The sequence below is a fragment of the Pelophylax lessonae genome, assembly GCF_965119305.1.
Source record: "Pelophylax lessonae genome assembly, chromosome: 8".
NCBI classification, from domain to species: domain Eukaryota; kingdom Metazoa; phylum Chordata; class Amphibia; order Anura; family Ranidae; genus Pelophylax; species Pelophylax lessonae.
The window spans coordinates 273912388-273933297 of NC_138775.1; the positions used below are offsets into that span (position 1 = coordinate 273912388).

General features: G+C 46.0%; 1 protein-coding gene across 1 annotated transcript in view; it reads right to left on the reverse strand.

Moving 5' to 3' along the window:
* The window catches only part of IL12RB2 (interleukin 12 receptor subunit beta 2), a 98096-nt gene that overhangs the window by 67049 nt on the left and 10137 nt on the right, over positions 1 to 20910 (reverse strand). Inside the window, exons 2-5 of the mRNA XM_082264985.1 lie at positions 16097 to 16238; positions 9378 to 9629; positions 6089 to 6209; positions 2827 to 3002 (exon numbers count right to left, since the gene is read on the reverse strand). Coding sequence (XP_082121111.1) covers positions 2827 to 3002; positions 6089 to 6209; positions 9378 to 9629; positions 16097 to 16172 — 625 coding nt within the window. The 5' untranslated portion in view covers positions 16173 to 16238. The remainder of the gene's footprint in view (positions 1 to 2826; positions 3003 to 6088; positions 6210 to 9377; positions 9630 to 16096; positions 16239 to 20910) is intronic.

Below are 20910 nucleotides of genomic sequence, written 5' to 3' on the forward strand. Positions count from 1 at the left end.
GAACATCCCGTGGAGCACCAGCCACCACTGATGGACTTGTGTCTTTTTTCAACCAGACTAACTATGTAACAATGTAACTATGATGGGGTAATCCATTAAAGAGTACAATGCAGGCTCACTGCCAGAAATCTGCTTTATGTGGCATTCTGCTCTGCTTGGCATTCATCAAGACCATAGGCGTGCGCACAGGGTGTGCCAGGTGTGCCTGGGCACACCCTAATCACTCTAGTGCTGCACAGATTTCCTCTGCTGCTTGCTTGGCTGCAAAGAAAGGGACTGGGGAATCTCTGTCTGAAAAGTGAGACATCAGGTCTGTTTAGAGCCCTGACATTTTACCAAAGCTCCCAATAGGGCTCCTAATAAATTGTAAAAAAATTAGAAAAATTATTGTAAAAAATAATAAAAACAATAAAATGGTAAGTAATTATAAAAAAAAAATAATAATACAATTAAACTACAGACAATATTCTCTGCCCTACCTACATCATCCACTACTCTAATGACACCAACCTCTGCCCTACTGACATCGTCCACTGCCCTAGTGACACTGTCCATTGCCCTACTGTGTATATATACAGTATATACCTATACACACACACACACACACGTGTGTTTGAGCTTTGGAGTGCACACCCTAATGCAATAGGCTGTGCACACCTATGATCAAGACAGTCAACCTTGTACACAAAGAAGTGCTTCACATATGGTCAAACATTAAGGCTTCCAAGGGGCATGCCATTACATATTCACTGCCAAAGTCCAATTTCTGGATCATGTGCAGGACTTTTGAAACAAGGCTCAAGGAACTTCCCCGTAAATTACCTTTTACTATGAAAAAAAAAATATATATATATACATACATACATACATACAGGGCTGGCCAGAAAACAGGAAATTGTGCGCAGTTAGTTATTGACTCTTCATGCCTCTGACCACAAAAGGACCATACAGAGAAACGAAAGTTAGCATTATATACAAGCCAGTGAGAAAGACCTCTCATATGCAGGGTCCTAATTACTCTTTATTTACATCCTCCTCTCTTATACACTCATCCTAGACAGGACCACTTCTCAGAGGCTTCATTTCTTATGTATGTACTCAGGGCTTTTTTTTCTCAGAAAATAGGTGCAGGAACTCAACCACGACTCCCCCAAAACTCCCCCCCCCCGACACATACACCCTCTAAACTGCATCAAACAGTGGATATGGTCAAATTCCAATAACAGTGTGAGAGTCTTAAAGGGGCATTAAATACCAGGAGTTCATTGTGTACAGAGTGCAGAGTTCAGGGGTGCTCTATGTGCAGAGATGCAGAGGCTGCGGGCATGGTACAGAAGATGCAGAGGCTGCAGACATGGTACAGAAGATGCAGAAGCTGCAGACGTGGTACAGGAGATGCAGAGGCTGCGGGCATGGTACAGGAGATGCAGGGGGCTGCAGACATGGTGCAGGAGATGCAGAGGCTACAGACATGGTACAGGAGATGCAAAGGCTGCGGACATGGTACAGGAGAGGCAGAGGCTGAAGATATGATACAGGAGAGGCAGAGGCTGCGGACATGGTACAGAAGATGCAGAGGCTGTGGGCATGGTACAGGAGAGGCAGAAGCTGCAGACATGGTACAGGAGATGCAGAGGCTGCGGGCATGGTACAGGAGATGCAGGGGGCTGCAGACATGGTGCAGGAGATGCAAAGGCTGCGGACATGGTACAGGAGAGGCAGAGGCTGAAGATATGATACAGGAGAGGCAGAGGCTGTGGGCATGGTACAGAAGATGCAGAGGCTGTGGGCATGGTACAGGAGAGGCAGAAGCTGCAGACATGGTACAGGAGATGCAGAGGCTGTGAAGGGATCTTACTTACCGACCTGTGAGGTGCCTTACATTTAAAAATGGTGAGGCCCGGCACCATCACATGACTGTGCATGCGCAGTCTGCACGAGAATGGCCAAGCGTGTACGGATTTCCCGAGCGGCGGCGGCACGGTACAGGAGATGCAGAGGCGCTCTATGTGCAGAGTTTGGGAGTGCACTACACACAGAATGCAGAGTTCAGGGGTGCGCTACACACAGAGTGCAGAGCTCAGCCTTCTTCCACAGCTGCTTACCTCTGCATCCCCATCCACATCTCACTTTCACCCCTCTTCTTCTCTAGTAACTCTCTGCACACTGTGGGTGGCGCCACCTCTCTCATTAGAAGGAAGATCATCCAGTAGGAGTGTCAGCATCCCCACTGCACCCCGGGCACCTGCATCTCCCTTGTTCCCATCCTGCACTCAGTGGAAGCCGCTCAGGAGATCAGATCTTTGGAAGCCGCTGGGAGATCAGCTGTCAATTGTAAACACAGAAGCCAGACTCCTGTGTTTACAAGTGACAGTGGTGAGCAGGGAGCAGGGGGCCTGAGCCAAAGGTGGTGGAACTCAGTTCCAGCTGAAAAAAAGCCCTGTATGTACTCATTGGTCATATTACAGTGAGAATAATCTGGGCTGAGCTGCTCAGGGTTCAACAGTGTGGGTGCGAAATATCAATTAGACTTAACAATCTGCCTATAGGAGATGTGCAATGTAAGGTGCTCCGGCTATGTATTACCTGAGCTGCAGAGACTCTTGTGATCCCTCTCCTCTTACCCCTTGCTCTGCTGCAGTATTTATTTACAAGTGTCCAGTGAAGACATAAAAATAATATTAATAGTCTCATGGTAGCTTTAATACGTCCATGTAATAAAAAAAAAAAAAAAAAACCCAAATGGTCACCAAATGCACCCCGCCCCCCAACAAAAATATGAAATCTAAACAGCCATATGACAACATTCCATCAATTGCCACCCACCTATATCATAGAAAGTGAAGTTATACAGCTGTGAAGTGTTCTTTCCCAGTGGGTTAGAGGTCACCACCAAAGCCGTGTATTCACCTCCAGGACTGGCTGCCACAGGCAGGGTCAGTAAATTGGTTCCAGTCTGGCAGCTTTCCAAAACACTCTCCGTAATCTTGTTCTGTCTCATCCTGGAATATATAAATTCTGTATATAGGTAGGAAGAACAACTCATGTGGCGCCCCCCAGGGGTGGCATGAGGAAAGGGTCACACAGTGTCACCAGAAAATGTAGCCTTGGAGCATTGGCTTGGTGATTGGGTTAAATCTACAGTTTCCTACGGAATAGGGACAGGATAATATACTGGATACCAAATAACTATTAAATATAAACTTTAGGCGGATATAAAAGACACAGATGAGTGCAGCTCTGTGATTATTAAAACAAATGAAATCTTCACAGAGAATACACCAGACCACACCAGGCTTTTATCCGACAGGGCTAATGAACAGAAGTCGATCTGTAGATCCCTACTGAACCGGCCACCTTAAAGTGGTTGTAAACCCTTACATATACCCAGTGAAGTGATTGGCCTCAGGTGATACACAGAGATGAAACAAATCCTCCTACATACGTTTTACCTGTTTATCTGCAGTCTTCTCTCCTCTACGGCCATTCAAAGTCAGGAATTTATAAAGCTTGTTAGAACTGTCAAAAAAAAGGGGACGGAGAGCTGAAATTACACTCTGCAGAGCTAAGTAAGGAGAGCTCTGAGAGCTGATTGGAGGAAAGGGACACCCCCCCCCCCCTTCACACAGCACACAGGAAAATACCTGGGGCTGTCAATCTGATGGAGATCCCTCCCTTTCACCATTTTTCTTTGGTGTCAGGAAACCTTGTCAGAACGGACTTATGCTCATAGCAGAGGAATGAAGCAGCAGACAGGAATGGCACTTAGTGCTCTTAAAGTGTTACTAAACCCAGGGCTCTGCAGTCACTATATCTGGTCTCCCACAGTACACAGAACATTGAAATGCAATTATTTTAGTAAATATAAACTGCTAAATACCTTTTCTCATCAGCAGTATATAGCAGTCTTGTGACTTCTAACTGTTCCTGATGAAGCTTGTAGGAGGAGTTGTCATACTGCACTGAGCTGCCCTATGAGGCTGCAGGACCCTTGACCCTCTGTCTAGACAGTGCTGATTGGCTCTGTGCTGATCACATGCACTCTCCCAAGAAAAAAAAAACACCTCACTAGCAATACACACCAAACTGAGCACGTGCAGCCTGACTCCAAAGGCTCTGTCTTATCCAGACATGTTTGGAGACAGTGGAAGAAGAGGAGGACCTGTGCATATAGGATCAAGCGGCCTTTTTACACAATGCAGAGGATTAACCCCTTAGGTTTCGCAGTGAGTATAACAAGCATGCTTTACTGCATATACAGACTGATTTTACTGTTGTGGGCAGGACCGGACTGGGAATAAAATTCAGCCCCGGAAATAATTTCATACCATCCCCATGGCATTATTATACTGGCCCAACAGCATAATGTCATTATTTTCTTGTTCATAAAAGGAAAAACCATGCAGTTTAAAGCCCATGTGAAGAGTGTATATATATATATATATATATATATATATATATATATATATATATATATATATATATATATAGATAGATAGATAGATAGATAGATAGATAGATAAGACAGATATAAAGGGCTTTAAATACTGTATATAAGAGCAAATTCTGGTTAAAAGTGCGGACATGGTACAGGAGGTGGTCAAAGGCTGTGTGGACATGGTACAGAAGGACATGTCAGAGACTGCGGACATGGTACATGAGATGCAGGGGCTGCGGGCATGGTACAGGAGATGCAGGGGCTGCGGGCATGGTACAGGAGATGCAGGGGCTGCGGGCATGGTACAGGAGATGCAGGGGCTGCAGACATGGTACAGGAGATGCAGGGGCTGCAGACATGGTACAGGAGATGCAGGGGCTGCGGGCATAGTACAGGAGATGCAGAAGCTGCAGACATGGTACAGGAGATGCAGAGGCTGCGGGCATGGTACAGGAGATGCAGAGGCTGTGGGCATGGTACAGGAGAGGCAGAAGCTGCAGACATGGTGCAGGAGATGTAGAGGCTGCAGACATGGTACAGGAGATGCAGAGGCTGCAGACATGGTGCAGGAGATGCAGAGGCTGCAGACATGGTACAGGAGATGCAAAGGCTGCGGACATGGTACAGGAGAGGCAGAGGCTGCAGACATGGTACAGGAGATGCAGAGGCTGCAGATATGATACAGGAGAGACAGAGGCTGCGGGCATGGTACAGGAGATGCAGAGGCTGCAGACATGGTACAGGAGAGGCAGAAGCTGCAGACATGGTACAGGAGATGCAAAGGCTGCGGACATGGTACAGGAGAGGCAGAGGCTGCAGATATGATACAGGAGAGACAGAGGCTGCGGGCATGGTACAGAAGATGCAGAGGCTGTGGGCATGGTACAGGAGAGGCAGAAGCTGCAGACATGGTACAGGAGATGCAGAGACTGTGGAGGGGTCTTACTTACTGACCTGTGAGGTGCCTTACATTTAAAATGGCGCCGCCCAGCGCCATCACGTGACTGTGCATGCGCCGTCTGCACGAGAATGGCCAAGCGTGTACGGCTTTCCCGAGCGGCGGCGGCACGGTACAGGAGATGCAGAGGCTGCGGGCATGGTACAGGAGAGGCAGAGGCTGCGGACATGGTGCAGGAGAGGCAGAGGCTGCGGACATGGTACAGAAGAGGCTGTGGGCATGGTACAGAAGATGCAGAGGCTGTGGGCACGGTACAGGAGAGGCAGAAGCTGCAGAAATGGTACAGGAGATGCAGAGGCTGTGGAGGGGTCTTACTTAGCGACCTGTGAGGTGCCTTACATTTAAAAATGGCGCCGCCCGGCACCATCACGTGACTGTGCATGCGCTGTCTGCCCAAGAATGGCCGAGCGTGTACGGCTTTCCCGAGCAGCCATTTTTTTTACGGGTGCCACTGCTCTTCAAGCAGCCCCAGAGCAGGGGGACTTGCCGGCCTACCGGGAAGTTTCCCCCTATTCCAGTAGGCCAGTAATTGAGACAAGTACACACTATAGAGGGATATGCTTTGTTCATATTACATGTCTGAGGTTTACAACCACTTTAAGGAATTCAGTGAATGCTCACCATACTTTATCTCCTTATAAAGACTTGTCTGTACTATATAAATGAATACAATCTATAAACAGATACTCAACTGTAATTGCAAGGTACAGTTATTTTGGAGGCCGCTATGTCTCTTCAGCTCCCACAAGCAGGAAACATTTCCAGATTCTCCTTGCTGTTCACATGAGATGATTCTTGGTTGATCTGGAGGAACTGAAAAACAGGGCTTAAATTGTACAGTATGTCTGGGCAAAACACAATAAAGAAATATTCAGTACATCGCTCCAACACACACACAGTTCTCCGTGTTTTGCTTCCTTAACCACTTCATACCCGAGGCATTTTTTTTTTTTTCACAAACACGCAAAAATTAGCATTTTTTGCTGGAAAATTAATTATCACCCTCAAACAATTATATATTTTCTGAAAGCAGAGGGTTTTTAACCACTTCTGGACCGGAAGATTTGCCCCCTTAAGGACCAGGCCATATTTTGCAATTCGGCACTGCGTTAATTTAACTGACAATTGCACGGTCGTGCGACGCTGTACTTAAATAAAATTGATGTCTTTTTTTTCCCACAAATAGAGCTTTCTTTTGGTGGTATTTGATCACCTGTGCGATTTTTATTTTTTGAGCTATAAACAAAAAAAGAGCGACAATTCTGGAAAAAAAACAATATTTTTCACATTCTGCTATATACCATTCTCAAAAAAAAATATTAAAAATCTAAATTTTTTAACATTTTTGGCCAATTTGTTTTCTGCTACATATTTTTGGTAAAAAAAAAAAAAAAAAATCGCAATAAGCGTATTTTGATTGGTATGTTCTATATTATCTACTAACTACGGGAAAGATTTATGTCATTTTTATTGTTTTTTTTTTTTTACTAGTAATGACGGCGATCTGCGATTTTTAGCGAGACTGCGACATTGGTAGCGGACAGATCGGACCCCTAACTGACATTTTTGACACTTTTGGGGGGACCAGTGACATTACTACAGTAATCAATGCTAAAAATATGCACTGTTACTGTAATAATGACACGGGCAGGGAAGGGGTTAACATTGTGAGTGATCAAGGGGTTAAATGATAGCCTAGGGGAGTGATTCCAACTGTGTGGGGGTGTGTGGCTTCTGAAATGACCATAGAGACATGTGATCCTATATAGAAGTAACACAGGCACTCTATGATCATTCCAGGGAGAAGAACGTTCGGCTGTGTTTACAACAGCTGACCGTTCTTCTCTCTCAGCGGGGAGCGATCGCGGGTGTCAGGCGGCAATCGGAGCCACCTGCCCTGTGCATCGGCTTCCCCGCTGCCGACTGGGGGTGGGGTGGGAGTGCACCACTGGCGGCGCGCGTGTGCCCCGTAGCTCTCTGCTTACGACCAACATAGCCCTACGTCGGTTTGCCTGGGGGAGCCACACTGCCGCAGTAAATACACGGCGTGTGGTCGGCAACCGATTAATGTCACACAGTATTTACGAATCGGTTTATCAAACACATATTTTCAATACAAAGTACACTAAAAGTAATTTTAGTGTACACAAACACAATATAATACCCATTTTTTTTTGTAAAATATAACAGGTGATGCTGCGTTGAGTAAATAGACACCAAACATGCTAAGACTCAAAATTGTGTGCGCCCGTAAAATAGTAAAAAACTACAGTACCTACAATTTTTTTATATGTGATACTTTAACCACTTAAGCCCCGGAAGATTTTACCCCCTTCCTGACCAGGGGGAATTTTGCGATTCGGCACTGCGTGAATTTAACGGACAATTGCGCGGTCGTGCGACGCTGTACCCAAACAAAATTTACATCCTTTTTTTCCCACAAACAGAGCTTTCTCTTGGTGGTATTTGATCACCTGTGCGATTTTTTGATCAATAATGCGCTATAAACAAATAGAGCCACAATTTTGCAAAAATAACAATATTTTTCACATTTTTTTATATGAAATTCCCCCCCAAAAAAATGTAAAAATCGAAATTTTTTAACATTTTAGGCCAATTTGTTTTCTGCTACATATGTTTGGTAAAAAAAAAAAATCGCAAAAAGCGTATTTTGATTGGTTTGCGCAAAAGTTATTGCGTTTACTAACTACGGGAAAGATTTTTGTCATTTTTATTGTTTTTTTTTTAATGAGTAATGGCGGCGATCTGTGATTTTTTTTTTGCGGGACTGCGACATTGCGGCGGACAGATCGGACCCGTGACTGACATTTTTGACACTTTTGGGGGTTCCAGTGACATTACTACAGTAATCAGTGCTATACATATGCACTGTTACTGTAAAAATGACACTGGGAGGGAAGGGGTTAACTTTATTGGAGAGGGAGGGGTTAAGTGTGTCCCTAGGGGCGTGCTTCTAACTGTGATTGGATGTGGCTTTGTGTGTAACAGCAGAGAGCAACGGTCCTACATAGCAGGACCGTATGATCTGTGCTTTTACACAGGGGAGAATGACAGGCGGCTTTGTTTACATTAGCCGCCTGCCTTTCTCCCTCTCTACCCGACGATTGCGAGTGACCGGCGGACATCGGGTCCGCCGGTCACACACGCCGGCTTCTTCGGGTACGAGCGGGGACGGGAGCGCGCCTCCGGCGGCGCGCGCTCGCCCCCTATTCGCTCCCAGGCTAGTGACGTACCGGTACGTCACTTTGTTGGGAGGGGCTGACCGCCGCCGTATATAGTCGGGCGGCGGTCGGCAAGTGGTTAAGGCCCCTTTTACACTTATACGACCTAAAAGTCGTGTGATTTTGCGGTGATTTTGCCGCAAATTTGACTGGACTTGAAGCAATGTCTTTGGACCTCAAAACACATTCAAATCATCCCAAAGTAGTGCAGAAACTACTTTGAAGTCATCGCGACTTGAAGTCGTACAGATATGAACGGCACTCACTGGAAATCATGGAGTACAACCTGTCATGCGACTTTGCATTCCCAAATTGCAGGACAAGTTGCACAAGTGTGAAAGGGGCCTTAGCCTGAGTTCACACTATTAAAAAATAAAAAATTAATAGGTTGAACTGGATGGACTGATGTCTTTTTTCAACCTCACTAACTATGTAACTATGTAACTATTGAAAACACAGACATTTCATGTGATTTGCATCGCATTGCTGTGCACATCACATGCCATGTCTGTGCGATATGAATTCAGCCATACAGTTTGTATTGCTAAACTTGCATCCCATTTGCACGAAAATGCTGCAGGAATCTTTTTTTTTTTTTTTTTATTCCGCACTGGAATCAGATTTTCTTATCGTGTGTATGAGCCTTTAGTGTGCTGGGATTCTGCATTGTAGCATACAAGAAGTGTGATGGTGTGAGCGAGCCCTAAAGTGACAAAAACGTTCTGTGACGGGCACTTACATCCAAAATATACTTCAGTTAAACAGGTCATCTGGTTGGCAGCATTATTACATTTGTACGCTTTTCTGCCGGGAATAGAACTGGTGTCGGTAATGGTGATGGAATTCCTGTGTAGATTGTCCCATCTCTTATCACTGGTAATGATATTGACACCTGGCTTGCCGTCGCTGTTGGTACATGTAATGGTGACGGTGGAGCCCACGTGGGTGACTCTGCTGGGTCTGATCTCCATCTTACCGGAGTCACAGAGCTCTGCAAGCAACAGAATAATAAGAAGTTACTTAATAATTATTCAATTTTGCATTATATAAAGGCTAGGTTCAACTTTTCAAAAAATGTTCCTATGAATTCATGCAAGCCTGCCCAGAAGTGTTACTAAACCCACAACAGTAAAATCAGTCTGTATACGCAGTAAAGCATGCTTGTTATTAGAGATCGACCGATTATTGGCAAAGCTGATATATCGAGGGCCGATATGGACTTTCCCCGATATATCGGAATCGGCCTTTTGATTTACCGATATTGCCGATATTTCGGGAAAGTGCTGTACCGGAGTGATGCCTGCGTTCATAGCCGACGGTCGGCTGTCTTGTAATGACAACCGATGCGGCTGAGAAGCCACTTGGCTATCATTCCAAGGAGCGGGAGGGGACGTTCACCCCCTCCCGCCGCCTTCCGTGGCTCACCCGGAAGACCCGGGCATCCTACCTTCACCACCGCTGTCTGACTGAGTCTCCATTTCTTTGAATTCGGCACCGCCGAGTACCCGGAAGTGATGTCATGTCACTTCCGGGTACTGGCGGCACCGAATTCAAAAACGTACAGCATTCAAAACAGCCAAACTCGGCGTTTTGAATGCTTTTAAGTGCAGTGGAGGGGTTTGGGGTCTTTTAGACCCCCAGATCCCTCCACCACAGTACCTGTAGACATTAAAAAAAAAATTTAATGTCAGAAAATATCAGCCAATATCAGCCGATACCGATAGCCGATGACCAAAATATCGGTATCGGCGGTAAAAAAACGATATCGGTCGATCACTACTTGTTATACTCACTGTGGAATCATTGTAGTTAATAATGCAGTTTTTTAAAAAGGTGTCTTTTTTAAGTGTCATACCTCCCCAAGCCTGTCAGAAAAAATCCCAGTGTGAACATGTAAACAAGGCAGAGTGCCATTCTGTCAGTAGGGAAGGCATGGATCCGGTGTTCCTGCAAAGCAGGGACATGGATCCATGTCTTCCCCTAGTAAAAGCATCTCCCACACTGTACACAAACACTGGCTAGGCACACAGTTAACCCTTTGATCACCCTGATGTTAACCCTTTCCCATCTAGTTGTCATTAGTACAGTGACAGTGCATATTTTTAGCACTGATAACTACAGTGAACAAAATTATAAATGCAACACTTTTGTTTTTGCCCCCATTTTTCATGAGCTGAACTCAAAGATCTAAGACTTTTTCTATGTACACAAAAGGTCTATTTTGGGTTTTTTTTTTAGCAATAAAACTTAATAAAATGTATTTTTCCCAAAACGTTGCATTTAACCGCTTCCACACCGCCCACCGCCGATTTACTGCGGCAGGGCGGCCCTCCTGCAGCTAGGGGGCGAGTGCACTCCCTCCCCTACTTGGCAGCGGGGACTCTGATGCATGGGGCCTGGCAACTCCGATTGCCGCCTGCCACCTGCGATCGTTCCCTGCTGAGATTGAAGGACGGTCGGCTATTGTAAACACAGCTGACCGTTCTTTTCTCTGGAATGATCACAGAGCTCCTGTGATCCTTCTATATAGGATTCCAGGTCTCTATGGTCATTTCACAAGCCACGCCCCCCCCCCCCGCAGTTAGAATCACTCCCCTAGGCTCACATTTAACTCCTTGATCACCCACAGTATTAACCCCTTCCCTGCCAGTGTCATTATTACAGTAACAGTGCATATTTTTAGTACTGATTATTGTAGTAATGTCACTGGTACCCCCAAAAGTGTCAAAAATGTCAGTCAGGGGTCAGATCTGTCCGCCGCAATGTCACAGTCCCGCAAAAAATCGCAGATCGCCGCCATTACTAGTAAAAAAAACAAAAATGACATAAATCTTTCACGTAGTTTGTAGACGCTATAACTTTTGCGGAAACCAATCAAAATACGCTTATTGCGTTTTTTTTTGTTACCAATTATATGTAGCAGAAAACAAATTGGCCTAAAATGTTAAAAAAATTTTGATTTTTAAATTTTTTTTGGAGAATGTTATATAGCAGAAAGTGAAAAATATTGGGTTTTGTTCAGAATTGTCGCTTTTTTTTTTTTTTATTGCGCAAAAAATAAAAATTGCAGAGGTGATCAAATACCACCAAAAGAAAGCTCTATTTGTGGGAAAAAAAAGGACATCAATTTCATTTGGGTACAGTGTTGCACAACCGCGTAATTGTCCGTTAAAGTAACGCAGTGCCGAATTGCAAAAAATGGCCTGGTCATTAAGGGGGAAAATCTTCCGGTCCAGAAGTGGTTAAAAAATGCTGTGCAAATAGCATGTGACAGAAAAAAATAACAATAACCACCGTTTTATTCTCTAGGGCCTCTGCTAAAAATATATATACATATAATGTGTGGGGGTTCCAAGTAATCTTCTAGCAAAAAAAAAAATGCTGATTTCTACTTGTATACAGAAAGGGTCATAATAGCCCTGGGTATACATGGGGGGGAGCATTACATATGCAGTCTCTGCTTCCTGCTTTGCAGCACTACACACCCTGTTTTACTGCTCCTTTTCATAATGCAAGTCTAGCTCAGCCTTTTTTAACCAGGGTGCCCAGACTCCCTGGGGTGCCTTGGGGTTTCTTCAGGGGTGCCTTGGCAGAATGCCTACAATTTGCCCCAAAATTGTATACAAGCCGGTGGGTGGGTGAATCCTGCCTTTTAGTTACACAAAGCCACAGGTTTTTATTGTAAAGCATTACAGCCTTCTAGCTGGTGGCATCTAATGACAGCCAATGACATGGGCGTCTGAAAGGGGGGGGGGCAAGGGGGTGCAAGTGCCCCCCCTGGAAGTTTCCTGGCCTGCTCTGAAAGGGGAATCTATGGGGACCCTGCTCTAAAGGGGGATCTATGGGGGACCCTGCCCTGGCCTGCTCTAAAGGGAGATCTATGGGGACCCTGGTCTGCTCTAAAGGGTGATCTATGAAGGACACTGCCCTGGTCTGCTCTATAGGGGATCTTTGGGGGACCCTGCCCTGGCCTGCTCTAAAGGGGGATCTATAGGGACCCTGGTCTGCTCTAAAGGGGATCTATGGGGGGACCCTGCCCTGGCCTGTTCTAAAGGGGATCTATGGGGACCCTGATCTAAAGGGGGATCTATTGGGATCCTGGCCTGCTCTAAAGGGGTCATATTGGCTAATATTTATATATTCTTTGCAGGGAGAGCCTGGAGTACCTGGTGGTGCAGGAAAACCTGGTAGCACGGGGAATATAGGTCAAAAGGTAGGATTAAAGAGGGATCTATGGGGACCCTGGCCTGCTCTAAAGGGGGATCTATGGGGGACCCTGCCCTGGCCTGCTCTAAAGGGGACCTATGGGGACCCTGGTCTGCTCTAAAGGGGATCTTTGGTTGACCCTGCCCTGGCCTGTTCTAAAGGGGATCTATGGGGACCCTGCTCTAAAGGGGAATCTATGGGGATCCTGGCCTGCTCTAAAGGGGGTCATATTGGCTAATATTTATATAGTCTTTGCTGGGAGAGCCTGGAGTACCTGGTGGTGCAGGAAAACCTGGTAGCACGGGAAATATAGGTGAAAAGGTAGGATTAAAGAGGGATCTATAGGGACCCTGGCCTGCTCTAAAGGGGGATCTATGGGGACCCTGGCCTTGCCTGCTCTAAAGGGGGATCTATGGGGGTTAAAATGATGCCCCATCCTGAAAAAAGTTCTGTGGATGCCCATGGCCAATGACATCATCAGTTGATAAGGAGAATGTCAGTGGTCTGCATATCATCCTTGTTTGACCCTCCCTTGCCCCTCTCCATCAGCTTTGGGGTCTCAAAACTGAGGGAGAAGAGAAACATTGGAATACTAGTCATTACCAGTTTGCAAAAATGTGTTTGCTTTGGAAGAATAAATCACCTCTAACGCTGGGTGTCCTATGTGTATGGATGTTGCTGTATTATGTAACACTATCAGAATAGTTCTTACATTTTAGAATGGGGCGCCTCAAGACTGTCCATAATTTTGGAGGGTGCCTTGAGATTGTCCATAACTCATTGGAAACAACGCACTCCTCGTGTGGCTAATTTATGCCACCATAGAGCCAGATTGAGTCCAGAGCTCCCTCTAGTGGCTAATTTACAAAATTTAACATGAAAAGAAAAACATGTAAAATGGGAATCACATAACAAATTACCAGTGCTTTGCCCATTCAGGGCATCATTAAAAAAATGCATGTCCAATTTTCCTTCCGTCCCTGTGCATTACCAAAATATCACATGTTGATGTGCATAGGGTATGCACTGCAACAGAATGGCATAGTCTAAAAGGTGCGAATCGTACCCATACATCGCTCCTCGGGAGCAAGCATGGGGGGCACACGTGCGGCGATTCGCGAGAGGGGAAGCTGATCTGCGGGGGCCGGCGGCCGCAATTGCCCCGCGATCACTCCTCGGGAAGACAGAACAGCGGTTTTCCGATGTAAACACAGCAGACCATTGTTCTGTCAGTTATCATCACAGGGCCCCTGTGTTCTTCCTATTTAGGAGCACAGGTCCCTATGTTGTTCCAATAAGCCCATCCCCCTCACAGTGAGAAAACACCCCCTAGGCTCACATTTAACCCTTTGATCGCCCCTGGGTTAACCCCTTCCCTGCCAATGTCATTATTACAGTAACAGTGCATATTTTTTAGCACTGATTACTGTAGTAATGTCACTGGTACCCCCAAAAGTGTCAAAAATGTCAGTTAGGGGTCCGATCTGTCCGCCGCAATGTGGCAGTCCCGCTACAAATCGCAGATCACCGCCATTACTAGTAAAAAAATAAATAAAAATTACATAAATCTTTTCCCTAGTTTGTGCGATAAGTTTTGCGCAAAACAATGAAAATACGCTCATTGGGATTTTGTTTACCAAAAATATGTAGCAGAATACAAATTGACCTAATATGATTAAAAAAAATAGATTTTTACATTTTTTGGGGAATGTTATATAGCAGAAAGTAAAAAATATTGTTTTTTTTTTTTCAGAATTGTTGCTTTTTTTTTTTTGCTTATAGCGCAAAAAATAAAAATCGCAGAGATGATCAAATATCACCAAAAGAAATCTCTATTTGTGGGAAAAAAGGACATCAATTTTATTTGGGTACAGCGTCACACTACCGCACAACTGTCCATTAACACAGTGCTATTTGCAACAAATCCTTAAGTGGTTAAAGCTGAACTCAGGACACAAAAAAATTCATTTAAATATATCCCTAATAGCCACAAAGGATATAAATCCACTTGTGTTCACCAAATGCCTTTTGCAAACCCAGGAATTACCTTGTCAAAGTAGCAGTGACATCATCACTGTGCTTTACATAACCTGTGCAGAGAGCAGAACTGTGGGAGGGACCCAGCAGGCTCCACCCACTACAGGCTGCCTGTAGAAAATGTCGGGGGGGCAGAAACAAGAACAGTCACCCTGCACAAGGAGAGAGAGCAGCAGTGACCGGTGGGAGGGACCCAACAGATCCCAAACTACAGGAGGGGGTGGAGACAAGACCGATCTCCCTGCACAAGGAGAGAGAGCAGCAGTGACCGGTGGGAGGGACCCAGCAGATCCCACCCACTACAGGCTGCCTGCAGAAACTACAGGAGGGGGAGGAGACAAGACCGATCTCCCTGCACAAGGAGAGAGAGCAGCAGTGACCGGTGGGAGGGACCCACCAAATCCCACCCACTACAGGCTGCCTGCAGAAACTACAGGAGGGGGAGGAGACAAGACCAATCTCCCTGCACAAGGAGAGAGAGCAGCAGTGACCGGTGGGAGGGACCCAGCAGATCCCACCCACTACAGACTGCCTGCAGAAACTACAGGAGGGGGCGGAGACAAGACCGATCTCCCTGCACAAGGAGAGAGAGCAGCAGTGAGCGGTCTTTATTACAGAGGAAAGTGCAAAATCTGCAAAGTCTCACACTGGAATACTGCACAGATCTGGAAGAAATACACAAAGCTCACGAAGATACAAGAAGAATACACATAACAACACAAACGTATTTAGGGCTCTTTCACACGGGCGGTCCGATCAGATCCGCCTGTCAGTTTTTTAGGCGGATCTGATCGGATCCTGCATGCAGCTCTATGGGGCAGCGGGTGTCAGCGGAGGTGACCTCCGCTGACACCCGCTGCCCTCCGCATCCGATCCTGTGCTGAAATCTGGACGGATGGAAACCCTATTTTTCCATCCGTTCAGTAATCGGAGCGGAGCGGATCTGATGAGAGCGGACAAGCGGTCCGCTCTCCTCCGATCCCCCATAGAGGGCAGCGGGTGCTGAGACACCTCCCTCTCCTCTCTGCAAGCGGAGACGGAGCTGTCATCCGCCCGGCTCAGCGGGGATCGCGGATCGATCCCCGCTGAGCAACACGGATCCGCCTGCGGAGGCGGACCGTGTGAAAGAAGCCTTAGACAATATTTGATGATCCCGGAGTTCAGCTTTAAGGAAAGTGCTACTATCTAATTAGAAATGGATCTTTCTTTACTGACCTGAATATGCGTTAATTAATTGACACAGTAGAGTGATGTTAAAGGCTGTCCAGTATAAAAAAACATGCTTCTCCATGAATGTAACATTAAAGATGGCTCATCGATACTCGGATGGTGCATACTGATCTTCTGCATAGGGACCCTGGAACAGAAAATGATAGTTAAAGAACATGGCGATATCAAGTAGATCTAAACACAAACTGGACAACATTCAGTGTACTAGTACTGTGTATCAGGGGTGTAACTACAGGGGTTGCAGGGGTTGGAATTGCAACCGGGCCCCATGCTCCAGGGGGCCTGTGCGGCTCCCCTGTACACCTGGATAGGAGGGGGGGGGGCAGCATGCAGAGAAATCACTGTCCTCCTTTTTCCTCCTGTAGCTGCAGGAGTAAAATGGAGGAGATTGGTTCCTCTGTATGCTGCCCCCGCCACTCCTCCTATCCAGTTCACTTGTCTTCTGCTGTCTCTGGGTCCCTGTGTGCTCCCCTGGTCCCCCCCCCCCTATTGTGCTCCCTCCCTTCTCCTGCCGGCTGCTGCAGGGGATGTGTTACAATAGAGAACCAGGAAGGGGTTGGTAAATATGTAATTTACAAGCTCCTTCCTTTTCTGAATGGACAGAGTCATAGTCAGTGACATTGTAAAAAAATAATATAAACTTATAAAAAATAATACAATTAAAATACCAAAAAATAAAAACTACTGACACCAGTGGGTGAACTTCCAGGATCGCAAAGGTCACACTTGCGACCAGGCCCTGGCATTCCACCACAGTGGGGAGACCCCAAGTTGGCAGGAAGGGGGCCCACTGCAGAACTTGTGAAAGAGTCCTGCTACGGGACCGTAATAAAGGGCCCCGCAATGAGAGTAAAGGGCCCCAGGATCAGTGGGAAGAGCCCCAGGCTTGAAGGGAAGGGCCCTTGCCAGGGGTTCGGGGGGCCCTTCATGGTTTCTTGCACCGGGGCCCTGAAGGTTCTAGTTACGCCTCTGCTGTGTATGATAACGTTTTGTGTTTTTTTCTTTATATGAAATACTGTTTATCACAGGTAGCTGATCTCCTCCAACGTCTTTCAGCCACTTCCTGTATACATTTTCTCCCGTGTCCTTTGGATATCATTGCTCTGAGCCGGCTTCCAAAGGTGGACATTACCTGTGTAATGTAGCCTCTTGTAGTCCAAACCAGGGGCCCATTGGACAAGGTGATAACGCAGGGACAGAGTTGGAAAAAGTGTACTCACCCTAAAAACAAAAAGTACCTATACTCGGAACTTAATGACAGGATCACCAGGTAATATTTCAATGAAAGCTGCAGATTTCGGGTCGACAGTCAGGACTCTGTGCAGGCCAGTCAAGTTCCTCCACCCCAAACTCGCTCATCCATGTCTTCATAGACCTTGCTTTGTGCACTGGTCCAAATCATTTGGTGGAGGGGGGGCTAATGTGCAGGGTTGTTTTTCAGGGGTTGGGGCTTGGCTCTTTAGTTCCAGTGAAGGGAACTCTTAAGGATACCAAGACATTTTGGACAATTTCATGCTCCCAAATTTATGGGAACAGTTTGGGGATGGCCCCTTCCTGTTCCAACATGAGTGCGCACAAGTGCACAAAGCAAGGTCCAGAAAGACATGGATGAGCGAGTTTTGGGTGAAGGAACTTGACTGGCCTGCACAGGGTCCTGACCTCAAACCGATAGAACAGCTTTGGGATGAATTAGAGCAGAGACTGCGAGCCAGGCCTTTCCATCCAACACCAGTGCCTGACCTCACAAATGTGCTTCTGGAAGAATGGTCAAACATTCCCATAGACACACTCCTAAACTTTGTGGACAGCCTACCCAGAAGAGCGAAGGCTGTTATAGCTGCAAAGGGTGGAGCCAACTCAATATTGAACCCTACAGACTAAGACTGGGATGCCCTTAAAGTTCATGTGAGTGTAAAGGCAGGCGTCCCAATACTTTTGGTAATAAAGTGTATATCACAAGGCACTTACCACTCTAGGGTCCTTGGTTCAAATCCTAACCAGGACAGTACATGTATGGATTTTACATGTTCTCCCTATGCTTGTTCCGTATGGCTTTCCTCCTACATGCCAAAGACATGCTGGTAGGTAACTTGGCTCAATTGGCAAGAGATAGGGATTTTATGGTGACCAATCACCATACATACTTTGATAAATAATCAATTTCCTCTAACACACCCGTATACCCTCCTCTACTCTGCATATCACATCTATACCACCCGTATACCCTCCTCTACTCTGCATATCACATCTATACCACCCGTATACCCTCCTCTACTCTGCATATCACATCTATAACACCCGTATACCCTCCTCTACTCTGTATACTACATCTATAACACCCGTATACCCTCCTCTACTCTGCATATCACATCTATAACACCCGTATACCATCCTCTACTCTGTATACTACATCTGTAACTTAGAGATGTAGTATACAGAGTAGAGGAGGGTGTACGGGTGTTATAGATGTAGTATACAGAGTAGAGGAGGGTATATGGGTGTTATAGATGTAGTATACAGAGTAGAGGAGGGTATACCGGTGTTATAGATGTAGTATACACAGTAGAGGTGGGTGTACCGGTGTTATAGATGTAGTATACAGAGTAGAGGAGGGTATACGGGTGTTATAGATGCAGTATACAGAGTAGAGGAGGGTATACAGGTGTTATAGATGTAGTATACAGAGTAGAGGAGGGTATGCGGTGTTATAGATGTAGTATACAGAGTAGAGGAGGGTATACGGGTGTTATAGATGCAGTATACAGAGTAGAGGAGGGTATACGGGTGTTATAGATATAGTATACAGAGTAGAGGAGGGTATACGGGTGTTATAGATGTAGTATATAGAGTAGAGGAGGGTATATGGGTGTTATAGATGTAGTATACAGAGTAGAGGAGGGTATACGGGTGTTATAGATGTAGTATACAGAGTAGAGGAGGGTATACAGGTGTTATAGATGTAGTATACAGAGTAGAGGAGGGTATACAGGTGTTATAGATGAAGTATACAGAGTTGAGGAGGGTATACGGGTGTTATAGATGTAGTATACAGAGTAGAGGAGGGTATACCGGTGTTATAGATGTAGTATACAGAGTAGAGGAGGGTATACCGGTGTTATAGATGTAGTATACACAGTAGAGGTGGGTGTACCGGTGTTATAGATGTAGTATACAGAGTAGAGGAGGGTATACCGGTGTTATAGATGTAGTATACACAGTAGAGGTGGGTGTACGGGTGTTATAGATGTTGTATACAGAGTAGAGGAAGGTATACAGGTGTTATAGACAGGGGAGGACTGGGCCAGGGGGCAGGGGGGCAATTGCCCCCTGGGCTGCTCTGATGCCCTGTAAAAAGGCTGCATTGCTTCTGCTACAGACATGCCTAAAGGATTCCTGGAGAAGAGAAGTCCCTACTGCTGACTTACTGAGTGCGGGTTGAAGACAAGGACAGAGCGCAGGACTCCCCCCAGCACCCAGCATGGATGGTGTAAACTGTGTCTGAGCAGAGGCCGGTTTAATGTCCCACTAGAGACTCTCCTCCCCCGGCCAGCCCCAACCAAGCTGTCCAAGCTCCCTCCAACTGCCCCTTGCTGGCCAGGTTGGGAACCGGGATTCAGCCGGTGAGTAGACCGTACCAGGAGTGGAGCTTAAGCATGGAATGAGGGTCAGGAGGAGGACAGAAAGAGGGAGAGTGGAAGCGGGGCCCAGTCGCTGCACCATGGGCTTCTGGTTTGTACTTGCCCCCTGGGCTGAAAGTTGCCAGTCTGCCCCTGGTTATAGATATAGTATACAGAGTAGAGGAGGGTATACGGGTGTATAGATGTAGTATACAGAGTAGAGGAGGGTATACGGGTGTTATAGATCTAATATACAGAGTAGAAGAGGGTATATGGGTGTTATAGATGTAGTATACAGAGTAGAGGAGGGTATACGGGTGTTATAGATGTAGTATACAGAGTATACATGGTAAAGATGCAGTATACAGAGTAGAGGAGGGTATACGAGTGGTAAAGATGCAGTATACAGAGTAGAGGAGGGTGTACGGGTGGTATAGATATAGTATACAGAGTAAAGGAGGGTATACGGATGGTAAAGATGTAGTATACAGTAGAGGTGAGTGAATGGGTGTTATAGATGCAGTATACAGAGTAGAGGAGGGTATACAGGTGTTATAGATGCTCTGCTCCCCGGCCGCCACGTCTGCGGCTGCGCCTTTCCGCATCTGTGCTTGCGCGGGACCATCAATGACACTGCGCGTCCGCGCATGCGCGCACCTTAAAGGGAACATTGCTGGTGTCCCCATTGGAAGATTTCCCCTCTATTCCTGTTCTGGGCACAATCCAAAATTTGGGATTTTCTTTAACTTTCACTTTTGATGATAACGGTAAACATGGCAAACAGAGAGGGGGAACTTCTCAAATGGGGGGACAGACAGCGATAAAAACCTGACAGATGTTCTTGTCCTCCACTCTAAAACTGAAAAAAAAGTTTTGCCTTTAGTTATACTTTAGAGGCAGGGACTGATGTGAATGTACAATATGTAATGCTACATAAAATGTCAGTACTATATAAATACCTGTAATACAAAAACAGTTGTTGCTGGACCTTCATAATGGTTGTTAGCCCATGGGTTTTACCATACCATCACCCTATCAACACCAACTGACTGATGACGCTTGCATGAGCCAGCAATGTATATCTATTATCCTAGTCATACATGACTACAAATTTTGGAGTGGAATATTTTGTTGTTTATATCTTGGAGGATTACATTTGATCTTTCAGTAGTGAAGAGGTGT